The sequence below is a fragment of the Engystomops pustulosus genome, chromosome 7, assembly GCF_040894005.1.
Source record: "Engystomops pustulosus chromosome 7, aEngPut4.maternal, whole genome shotgun sequence".
Lineage (NCBI taxonomy): Eukaryota > Metazoa > Chordata > Amphibia > Anura > Leptodactylidae > Engystomops > Engystomops pustulosus.
In genome coordinates this window covers 18,809,293-18,821,591 of record NC_092417.1, presented here as the reverse complement: position 1 = coordinate 18,821,591, position 12,299 = coordinate 18,809,293, and the positions used below count along the sequence as shown (strand labels likewise).

The window sequence follows — 12,299 nt, the reverse complement described above, 5'->3', positions numbered from 1 at the left end:
TAACTCATAGAGAATGTATATAAAAACTCATTAAATAGTAATTTAAATAGAAATCTGCATATTGACTTCCCAAAAGAGAGATCAGGTGGAAATAATGACCATTGACTTTCATATATCAGTTCTAGTATTACACTAAACCAGGTCTGTCCTAAATATGGTCTGGCTAGAATTGGTTATTCCTCCAAGGTTCTAAGATTAAGGTTGTGCGTCGTAGTACATTGCTGTTTAGTAAAACTTAATTTCCTATTCTTTACCAGGTGCATTACATCTTATGGACAGTAGAAATCAAACCTCTCGAAGAGGATTTATTCTTCTTGGCCTATCTGATGACCCATATCTCCAGATTATCTTCTTCGTCATATTCTTGGTAATGTACATGTCAACATTGTCAGGAAATGCTGTACTGATCGTCGGGGCAAGGATCAACACAAAGCTTCATACCCCCATGTATTTCTTCTTGAGCAATCTCTCCATGATAGACATTGGCTTCTCTTCCACCATCGTGCCAAAAATTCTAATAAATACTTTGTCCAAGGACAGGAGCATTTCTCTGGTGGGATGTGCACTTCAAATGTATTTCCATATGGCGTTGGGGGCTGCAGAGTGCATTCTCCTTGCAGTCATGGCCTATGATCGATTTGCTGCCATTTGTAAACCACTGCACTACCAAACCATCATTAACCATAAGATGTGCATTGGTTTAGCTTCCATAGCATGGGGCATGGGCTTTGGAGGGGCATGTGTTCATGTTCCTCTAACGTTCCAATTGCCCTTTTGCAAATCCCATCATGTCAACCACTTCTTCTGTGAGATGCCTCCATTCTTTAAACTCTCATGTAAAGATACTCATCTCAATGAAACAGTCATGTACGTGGCAGCACAGATTATTATCCTTTGTGCTTTCTTCTTGACATTGATTTCATATATTCGTATAATCTCAACCATCTTTAAGACAATATCTGCACAAAGGAGAGAGAAAGCTTTCTCCACATGTGCCTCCCACCTCACAGTAGTGTCTATGTACTATGGGACTATCATCTTCATGTATCTGAAACCTCGCTCTGCAAACTCACCTAAAATAGACAAAGTTGTGTCCCTTGTATATACAGCAGTGACACCAATGTTGAATCCTGTCATCTACAGTATGAGGAACAAGGATGTTAAAGACACAATCAAAATTAAACTTTTTAGGTGTTCTAATGGAAAACAGTAGACATAACCACTAGTAGATGGATTATATTGCGCAAAATGATTGCCTTGTTCCTAGATTCTTTTTTTGTAATATTAGCAGGGTGAAAAAAAATGTATCTAGTAGGGTGCCAATAGGGACAGCTGCCCCCAGCTATTTGACAATGTGGGGCTTTTACTAGGGTCATTGTTCCCATAAACCATTTATTCAAATTGCATAACACTGATACAGTTGCAACCCATTGAAGCTCTGGATTCTATCGATTTCTGATTTTAGAGTTTGTGGCCTTTAAGATGTCAATGTCAGGACCCCTGGACTAAGGAATAGGTGGGTAAGGTGCTGTAAAAGTGAGGAGCCAAAAATGTCCGTGTTCCAAAATTTACAAGGGGTGGTTCAACTTTAATTTTAAAGTTATCATTTGATTCTTGTGTCTCAAGAACGTAGGAATATTAAGTCCTGCCAAAGGAATGGTAAAACCTTTCCCTTGAAGAAGCCATAGTCGTAAAAAAGGTTAGATGCTACTAATTGGTCTCTGGCCAATTTAACTGATCTACTCCCTTTATAGATCAGGTTTGTCAATAGAGGTTTGGAATTTGTGTTATTAATGTGTTTGGGTTTTGGGGTCAGTTTCATCAGCAGTGTAGTACCGCAGTGGGCATAAAGTCTGCCTCAAGCTAAGCTAATCTCATTATGGCACAGTTTTTACCCCACTGAATGTATTGATAACTCCCGGGCTTTCCTGATCATTTCTCCAAGTACTATTCTGGCTAAAATGGATCATGATGTGGCAGCCAGCTTTCTAAACCAAACTGGGTTTATGATGATGTTGTGCTCTAAGCATAACCCAAAAAGGTGAGAAGTGTTTATGCAGCTTTTCATTCCTATGTCTACCCTTACATGCTTTATTGTCTCCTAAGCCTTGTTTTTATCCCTGTTCCTCACTTTTTGGACTTCTGTCCACTTTTTGTTGAGAGCAGAGGGGTCTATCTATCCTTTCCTTCCGATAATCCATAACTCAATAGTTTGGATGATAATAGTAAATATTGTAATCTACTTTTTGCCCTTAAGTTTCCTTCAGCTAGTATCCACTGGCAGCCGAAACATAAAGGAGCCTGATAAAGTGTCTAATAACTTATCTCTTTACAGAATGTCCCTGGATAGTCTTCTCTCCTCATAGAGCTGAATAATCAAGGGAAATATGCTCTAGGTATGGAAAGAGTTACATAATTAATACGGGTGAAAAAAGACAACTGCCCATTGCAAGCAAGGAAGGGGAGGGATTGGATGAGGAATGGATGTAAAGGAATCAATTCTATATGAAAATAAAACAATTAATGTTATTTTGATTCAAAAAGGGCAATTAGATCCTTCTTGAAGCTCTTTGCTGTCCCTACTCTGACCAGATCCTGAGGCAGGCTATTCCACAGATATACAGTACAGAATCCTTACTTTTTCCAGGTAGTGCCCACTTTTCTTTTGATTTGATATTTTCCTGATAGTCGTTCGGAGTTGTCTAACCCGCATTTCGACAGACCTAATCACAGAGAAGCTGATTTTCTTAATGAAGAATATTACAAAGTTTTCTAATATCTCCAGCACTATTTTTTATTGTAATAAAAAGAATTGATTCAAAGGACTAGTTACTTTTAGTAAAATGTACGCATTACTGTATCTCTCATTTATTTTTCTGAATTATAAGGCTGTAATAAAACTCACTAACATTAGAAAAAGTTTTTGAAAATACTTTTTTTTTTTAAAATAAGAATTGAAATAAGAATTGGCTTTACTATCTGGTTTCCTTCAAGTCCCCTACCAAGATTCGTAATAAAATAGAAATAATTTGCTTCAGTATAGAATGAGAAGTTACCAAAAGATTTCAATGAAGCACATCTTGTTTTTGGATTTATATTCATTCAAGACTTTATAAACCAAGAACTTCCTTGTTTTCGTTTAAAGCCTTCTAAAACCCTCAACTAGTAAAGCCAGATTTTTTCACAGTTAAATAATAATATACCTAAATTTAAAACTGCTTCCAAAGCATCTGTCATTCCATACATATTTTGTAATAATAATTTTGTATCTTTATGCAACTACATTTCTCGGTACATAATGGGTGGCGCTGTGAGTGCTGGTGTACCTGTTTTCTTCTTCGTTCTACTTCTTCTTTTTGGAAAGGGTAGTGACAAGAGGACCCAGACCATAAACAAAAGTTTGTCTCCACTCACTTCCCCCCACCCCCCCACCTGCTGGTAACAACCACAATCAGCAAAGCCACAAGCATGACTTCACCTGGGAGCAGCGATCTATCAGATTCCCTGATAGTAGATGTTTGATACTCTCCTCCTGGTACCACCCACCTTTGCAGCAATCTGATTTCAGCATAGGAAGAAATGGCTGCATTTAGAAGAAAAAAAAGCACCTCCAAGCTTATCCGTCTTATATTTTATTCACTGCTTTGTCTTGCCTTCCTCCTCATCCACCCCATACTAGTGCAGAGGGCTTTACACAAGTAGTGGGGGCAGGAGGTAAGATGAGAGCAGTGAATAAATTAAGACAAGCTTGGAGGTGCTCTATATAGCACCTTAGGCTCATTTCAATATTTTAAAAACCTTTTTGTTAAATGTGGCAGTTTCTATCTATACTGTTTTTCAGATTACTGCAAAGGGAAACGGGATGCAAAGGTGAGTATAAATCATCTCAGTGAATCTAACTTTACAGGTTCGCTCATTACTAGTGTCAAGTGTAAGTGACTGGTCCTGTTGGCCCAGGCTCTAAACCAGTGATGGTGAACTTTTCAGCGGCCGAGTGCCCAAAAAGACGCCCCTTATTTATCGCAAGGTGCCAACCAAAAATTAAAGCAGTAACTTACTGCTCCCTGTTCTTCAACAATCACATTGGCCTCATGAGGACAGCAACACAGTAGAAATATGAAAATTTGCATCATTTTAGCTTCTTTCCAGTGTCCCTCTGTAGACCTGTAGGGGCCAGCATGAGGTCCTCCAAAGATAATTCGGCCCTGTCTATTCATTTTCTCTCTTCCTACAGTCCCAAGTAGCGAAGTTAGTATCAAAATATGACTAAAAGCAGCACCTTTTAAGTTGCTTGGAACTGCAGGAAGATTCTTTGAGTCTTGTCTGGTGTGCTGGGGCGATGGCCCGAGTGCCCCCAGAAAGGGCTCTGAATGCCACCTCTGGCACCCGTGCCATAGGTTTGCCACCACTGCTCTAAACTGATGACCCCAGGAACCTCAGTCCTACCAAGAGGCATTGCCCCTGGTGCAAAGCGAAGCTAATTTGCTTTAACGTAAACAAAGTTTTTGTAAAGTGGCAGATTATAGTGAAACATAAAATGATAGATCATGAAAACTTACTGTATATAGTGCCCTCTGATTCTGGTTTTACAGGGGAGTTAGGACATGGTAGACTCACTTTAATTTGACATTCTATAATAAATAAACAGTTTTTTGTTTCTTATTCCACAATAGAGGAGCTTAAGATATTATATATACAAAATTTAAAAAAAAAAACATTAAAATAAAAAAACTTATAGTTTGGTGCAAAAAGTGTATAAATAAATTTTAATCAGTGAACTTCAATCAAGAAGATTTTTAATCAGTGATGAACAATGCAAAACAAATGAGGACAAGAAAAAGGATAACAGAGATAGTTCTAGTTCAGAAATAGAAATGTCTTTGCAAAGTGCAACTTGAAATTACTTTTACAATTCAGGGAAATATTCAAAAGACATTGAACACCTTCAGAAGTCTACAGAGAGATAACCCCAGCAGGGATCTCCAGGAACTTCACAAAGTCTCTTACTTCAGTTCTATACAGTTGGGACTGAAAGATGATGCCAGAACAGTATATATGATGAAGCATTGCCTCCTTCATGCTGATTGAACATGACTATACGCCATCTTAGAGGTATCAGAAGGTCCTCAGAAAGTGTGGTCACTGAGCAACCAAGAACATCTTCTTACAATTAGAAGCAGCAGCTCAGTGTCAGACATGACAGTCTTAGATCCAAAATCTGAGAAGATGATCTGATAGATTAAATGCTTTGACATCATACATTATCCCTAAACTGTAAGTATGAGCTGAAAAACAATCAGCGGGGAATTTATCATGAGCCGGACAACTTGTGACATTATTATTTCAGTCTAAGGGCCCGAAGTATCACTGTTCTGCGCTCAAGTCTCGTTGTTGCGCCTTAATTCTGGCACATTGTTGCGTCTAAATTATCACAAGCTACAGCCATCTGTGATGAGTTAAGTTCCTGTCTATTATTAATCACTTTACTTTAGTCACAATTAGGCGCAGTTTAGGCACAATGTTAGATTGGGGCAGTTACAAGCTCCTCTCTGCTTCTCCCACATCCCAGCATGAGAATGATCCATACAGCAGCACCCAGGTGTGTGACACCCAGCACCCAGTGATCTCCTCAGCAGGGGCTTCTCCTGGAAGGGATCCCCCAGTACTGATATTCTGCTGTAATTCTGACCTGTATCCTCCTCAGACACCAGTGTAGACACACAGGGCACTTCTCTGTAGTAGTATCTGCAGCTCCCACTCACTTATCTTCTTCTGTAGTGTCTGTGGTGTCTGTAGTGTCTATAGTGTCTGTGGTGTCTGCAGTGTCTGCAGTGTCTGTAGTGTGTGCAGTGCCTGTAGTGTGTGCAGTGTGTGTAGTGTGTGCAGTGCCTGTAGTGTGTGCAGTGTCTGTAGTGTATGTAGTGTCTGTAGTGTGTGCAGTGCCTGTAGTGTGTGCAGTGCCTGTAGTGTGTGCAGTGCCTGTAGTGTGTGCAGCGTCTGTAGTGTATGTAGTGTCTGTAGTGTGTGCAGTGCCTGTAGTGTGTGCAGTGCCTGTAGTGTGTGCAGTGTCTATAGTGTGTGTAGTGTCTGTAGTGTGTGCAGTGCCTGTAGTGTGTGCAGTGTCTGTAGTGTGTGCAGTGCCTGTAGTGTGTGCAGTGTCTATAATGTGTGTAGTGTCTGTAGTGTGTGCAGTGCCTGTAGTGTGTGCAGTGTCTGTATTGTGTGTAGTGTCTGTAGTGTCTGTGGTGTCTGTAGTGTGTGAAGTGCCTGTAGTGTGTGCAGTGCCTGTAGTGTGTGCAGTGTCTGTAGTGTGTGTAGTGTGTGCAGCGCCTCTAGTGTGTGCAGTGTCTGTAGTGTGTGTAGTGTCTGTAGTGTCTGCTGAGCTCTGCTGCTGGGGATAAGCTGCTCTGCACAAGAGTTCAGTGTTGCTACTTAGTCTATGCCACATTCAGGCTGGAGTGTTTTTGCATCTAAATTGCACCTAAATGAACAAGTTGCTAATGATGAATGATTAGAAGAGGCAGCAAAACATCTGGATTGGTAGGACAAATGAGGAAAACATGGTTATTTTTGCTGCGCAGATAGTTTGGTGTTTAGTCACAAAACTGGCACAAAAACAGTGCGCCAGTATGAAAAGGCACAAAAACAACAGAAAAAACAAGTGATACCTCTGGCCCTATATTGCTTTGCTGGCCATTAGATTTATCATTGTGGCTTTGTTATTGTAATAAATTAAATATTTATTATTTAATAAATCAGTGTTCTTCTATACAGATGATTTGGGACGTTAAAATAAGTTGCATAAAAAGTCACAGTTATGTTAGAAAACAAAAAGACTTTTTTTGTGACTTTTTAAAACCTAATAAGTCCAAACTCTGCCACATAGCATTTATGCTGTGGTTCTGATTTCAAACTAAGTTAATGCAGTCCTGATCCTAGAATGGACACAAATGGTGCCCAATGGCCCTTTTAAGTCAAGGGGGGTCATTTATATTATCTCTGTGTGTTTTGGCAAGTTTTTGCTGCTCTTTTTTCCGTTTGCTTCAACCTCACTTTTCCTTGTCTTAAATGGGTTTTTTTTAGATCTCTTTTTGAGACATGTGTTACAAATGTCTCAAAAATGTCGCACAAATGGCTGAAGTCACTTCTTTCCATTTTGTATGGATTTGTCTGGAGTTTTTTGCACAAGTTTGAGTCAATTTGAAATGATAAATGTCATTTGCGACATTTAGGACATCTGGAATGGTAGATAAATGTGTCTTACTGATGAAAAACAGACTGTCAGACATTTCAAATTGTCCCCAAAAAAGTGCAAAAATTGCAATGCACCAAAAAATGTCTCAAAAAAGACAGAAGACAAAATAGGAAGAAAAATAAAAATAAATGTCCCCCAAGGTGTCTTTTGTCTTGCGTAAATCATAATCTTCTCAATGTTACATGACTGAGACTTATAAAGCCTCCAACACACGTGTGAGCCTTGTTCACATTGTATATGGAAAGACAAATCATATAAGTGATGATCATGAATGAGAAAAATACTAGGAGCCAGAACAATTTGAGTTGATGTTTGGAAATAAATAAAATACTTTGTGGAACTGGAAATGATAGCTAACTCGCTGCATCTATGTAGTGAATGGTATAGTTTTTTGTTAGTGACTAGAGATGAGCGAGCACTAAAATGCTCGGGTGCTCGTTATTCGAGACGAACTTTTCCCGATGCTCGTGTGCTCGTCTCGAATAACGAACCCCATTGAAGTCAATGGGAGACCCGAGCATTTTTTTGCTAAAACAGAACAGTAAAAGAACAGTGATTAATTAAATATTCCAGATGTTTCCTGATGTTTTGCTTGTAAGAACACATTGAAATAACACTATTCTTCACTTTGCAAGTGTGCGCACGTGTCTCCCGCTAAGTTCGGAGATGTTCGGAACATCTGCAGTGAGAAGAATAGTGTTCTTTCAATGTGTTCTGCATTCACTGTTTTTAATGTTTTAATTCTATTCTTCACTTTGCAGGTGTGCGCGCGGATCTCCGAACCTATCGGAAGACACGCACGCACATCTGCAAAGTGAAGAATAGAATTGAAACATTAAAAACAGTGAACACAGGACCATTTAAGTGCAGAACACATTGAAAGAACAATATTCTTCACATTCCAGATGTTCCGAACATCTCCGAACCTAGCGGGAGACACGCGCGCACACCTGCAAAGTGAAGAATAGTGTTATTTCAATGTGTTCTTACAAGCAAAACATCAGGAAACATCTGGAATATTTTATTATACAATAAAAACACTGTTCTTCACTTAATTTAATGCTCGAGCATCTAATCAAACAATGTTTTCCAACATATCAATAACAATCACAAAATCAGAAAGTAAAATATCAAAAATTTTTGTACAATGAATCAGATAAGATTAGGAAGAAACATAGTTAAATGAAATCTTATCTATATATAGCATCATACTTCAGTACATAAAGTTATGTAAAGTTAAAAATGGCAAAAAAAACGTCAGACTTATGGCCACTTCACACAAGTGAGTTTGGTCCGACAAACCCTGTGCACTTGTGGCATTTATGGGACTGAACCTAAATCACTGACATGAACTCACATTCTGAGTTCAGTTCAGTTATAGGTTTGTTGCGGCAAATCTCACAATCGCATAGAGTTGATGGGACCAAATTTAGGTTCAACCCCAAGCCATAAAATCTCCATAGTCTTCTATCTGAGGATGGTTTAGGATAAATGGGGAGACACTGAACTCAGAAATTAGTTTTTTTAATTGCTGAAAGGATTTAATAAGAAACCTGTAGGTCCTACTTGCCTTGGCCACTCCCTGAGGAAACCAATGTGCCATGTTTGACCTTCCTACCCCTTGACAAATCTATGGAATCCTGCATGCCCTAGTCATGTTTAAAGATAGAAATATAGAAAGCTTGTAAGGCCTACATCTCCTGACAGTTGACTGCTCTCAACTGAGTATATTTGTCTGTATGGAGTAGTATGGAGCAGTATGGAGAGGGCCTGAGAGTCCTGCATCCCCTACAACTTTCCCTCTGTGAGGTTGGACCTGCATGCTTTCCTTATGTGCTTTCTTTATGTACATTTTCACAGCATACAAGAAAATACTAAATCCTATAGTGTCATTGTGAGGAAATATATACCTTAGGGTACATACACACAGCCGTATGCCCGGCTGCATACTTCTGTGCGCTGGAGAGGAGGAGGAGGGGAAAAGCACGGACCTCGCGTGCTCTATCTTTTCCCCAAGTACGGCACGGATTGATGCCACACGTGTGGCTCTGTACCGCCACCGGGCTGCCATTGCCATCTATGGGGACATATATGCAGCTGCAAAATTTGCGGCCGCAGCTACATACCCACAGACGGCCATCTAAATGTACCCTTAAAGGGGTATTCCCATCAGGGCATTCACATTTAATTAAATTCATTTGCCATATGTAAACATTTCTTCAATTGGATGTTATTAAAAAAAAATGTTCCTGTGTGAAGATAATTTCCTATAAATGTAGTCATGTAGTCCCTTAGAAACGAGATAGCTTTCTCAGATACGACCACATCACACTCTGGCAGCGGTGGGCAGACATGCGCTATAGAGTCCCGCCGGACCACCAGGATTCAGCAATCATTACCACAGGATGGCTGTGCGACATGTAGTAACTCCAGGACATTTCATATACAAAAACAATTTGTTTCTTTGTGCACTCACTCCAGCAGAGGTGGCCGTAACCGAGGAAGCCACCTCGTTTCTAAGAGACAGCATGACTACATTTATGAGAAATTATCTTCACACAGGAACATTTTTTTTTAATAACATCCAATTGAAGAAATGTTTGTATATGGCAGATTAATGAAACTGAATGTGAATTCCCAGACGAGAATACCCCTTTAAGTGTGTACAGTTGGTAAAGGATGACAATTTTTCTGTGTCCAGGAAGCTTTTAACTCTGACCCCAAGATTGTTACGTGCAGACTTCAAAAGACACATAGACATCTCTTCTGCCCCACTGACCCTTCCACCATAGAGACATAGGACTTTAAATATTCCTTAACACCCACCTCCCCCCCTTCACTTTGTCCAATCATGAGGAACACTTTTGACTAATTAATCAATGGGAGATTCTGAAACATGAACTAAACAGAAAACATATAAAATAATGCGATAAAGTGGAATAAAGGGTTACATGCTACAGGCAATCAAACTAACATGTTCCTTATTTCTTCCACCTCCGGGGAATTTACTTTAATATGTAAGTTTCTGTTATTTTGCCCTGTTTTTATTTTGTAACTGTTTTGCTGTGTTGTGTGTCATTTCATTTTGTAACTTTTTAACATCTTTTTATAATTCCTATACTCCTTTTTGTATTAAAGCTTCTTACTTTAATGTTGGTACCTGTAGACCCTGCGGGGCACATTTACTTACTCGTTCCTTGGAGTTCACAGAAAGTGCATTGTCCGACAATCATGCACTGTGCCGCGATTCAATAAGATCGTGCGGCCGATATCCTACATGTGTCACTTCCCCGCTCAGGTCCGACGGAGTTCACCTTCTTCTTCCTGGTGCATGTAAGTGCATGTAAGTGCACAATTTGAAAGTTAAATCTCGCGCTCAGTCCGAATCAGTCGGATCGTTCGACAGCCCACCTCCCGATTTCTGTTGCATGAAAGCCAGCGCAGCTGCGCCACAATCTGATCGCGTGCGACACAATCCCCTTTTAAATACCTGTCACAGCCGTGCAAAACCATCGGAAAGTCCCACAAAAGTGCATCCATGAATCCTTAGAAAATAAGCCCCTGTGTGTCCATAGCCTTGTAGTTTGGTGAGCTATGTGACTGTGTAGTGTGCTGAGTGTGCATGTCTAGTGGGGTAACAAGGTGACTGCTAGAGAGGAAATAGCAGATGTAGCGTTGCTTATTGGTCCCAGTTTTAATTCAGCAGCATATGTTTGTGAGAACTGTCTTGGCTGTAAATTATTCTTAATTTGTGACCTCAGTGAAAGATGAGTGCAAGATTAAGTGAGCTAAATAAATGATCCCCGTGCAGTCGCACTCCAAGTCACATGACGAGGCAGCACGTCTCTTTGTGGCAGCCACTTTTAGTAATTTAACAGAGATCAGTCTAAAAAGATGGGCATTATATTTCAGTTAATTTCCTATAACAAACAAATTGATAACTATGTGACTACAACCAGTGATGTTATAAATGAAGGCGATCTAGAATGAATGAATTCTCCAAGGTTTGAAGATCAGATCAGATCAATTGTGAAAGCTGAATAAGGTTGTCTGTTGTACTAAGTATATTTTAATTCTATCCTCCTATTCACCAGATACATCACACTTTATGGAAAATTTTAATCAAACCTGTTTAAGAGGATTTATTCTTCTTGGATTGTCTGAAGTCCGATATCTCCAGATCATCTTCTTTGTTCTGTTTTTGATCATGTATCTGATGACATTGTTAGGAAATGTTCTACTGATCACCGTGGTGAGGATCAACTCAAAGCTACAGACCCCCATGTACTTCTTCTTGAGTAATCTCTCTACGATTGATATCTGTTTCTCTTCCACCATTGTACCAAAAATTCTAATAAATACTTTATCCAAGGACAGGAGTATTTCTCTGGTGGGATGTGCACTTCAAATGTATTTCCATATGGCTTTAGGAGCCGCGGAATGCATCATTCTTGCCGTCATGGCCTATGATCGATTTGCTGCCATTTGTAGACCATTGCACTACCAAACCATCATAAGCAGGAAGATGTGTATTTTATTAGCTTCCATAGGATGGGGCGTGGGGTTTGTGGGTGCCAGCATTCATACACCCCTTACTTTCCAACTGCCGTTTTGCAAATCCCATCATGTCAACCACTTCTTCTGTGAGATGCCTCCTATCTTCAAACTCTCCTGCAAAGACACCTATCTCAATGAAATAGTCTTGTACATCGCCGTACATATAATTGTCTTGTTTGCTTTCCTCTTGATATTAATTTCATATATCCATATCATTTGGACCATCTTAAAGACAATATCTTCACAAGGGAGAGGTAAAGCTTTCTCCACATGTGCCTCCCACCTTATAGTGGTGTCTCTCTACTATGGGACTATTATCTTCATGTACCTGAAACCTCGCTCCACATACTTACCTGAGATAGACAGAGCTGTGTCCATTCTTTATACTGTAGTAACGCCAATGTTGAATCCCATCATCTACAGCATAAGGAACAAAGACGTCAAAGACACATTTGAAGCTAAATTATGTTGGCTACCAAACCATTGA

General features: G+C 39.7%; 2 protein-coding genes across 2 annotated transcripts; both read left to right on the top strand.

Annotated features, from left to right (window-relative positions):
* The first annotated feature begins 264 nt into the window (after window positions 1–264).
* Window positions 265–1,213, top strand: LOC140070032 (olfactory receptor 5AP2-like). The gene has a single exon (XM_072116362.1). The coding sequence runs from the start codon at window positions 272–274 to the stop codon at window positions 1,211–1,213; it is 942 nt and encodes a 313-aa protein (XP_071972463.1). The 5' UTR covers window positions 265–271.
* Window positions 1,214–11,363: 10,150 nt separating this feature from the next.
* On the top strand, window positions 11,364–12,299 carry LOC140070031 (olfactory receptor 5AP2-like). The gene has a single exon (XM_072116361.1). It carries the CDS (start codon window positions 11,364–11,366, stop codon window positions 12,297–12,299), a length of 936 nt encoding a protein of 311 aa, XP_071972462.1.

Coding starts and splice junctions, on each gene's coding strand:
- LOC140070032 (XM_072116362.1), top strand. CDS start 272: ATGGACAGTAGAAATCAAACCTCTCGAAGAGGATTTATTCTTCTTGGC.
- LOC140070031 (XM_072116361.1), top strand. CDS start 11,364: ATGGAAAATTTTAATCAAACCTGTTTAAGAGGATTTATTCTTCTTGGA.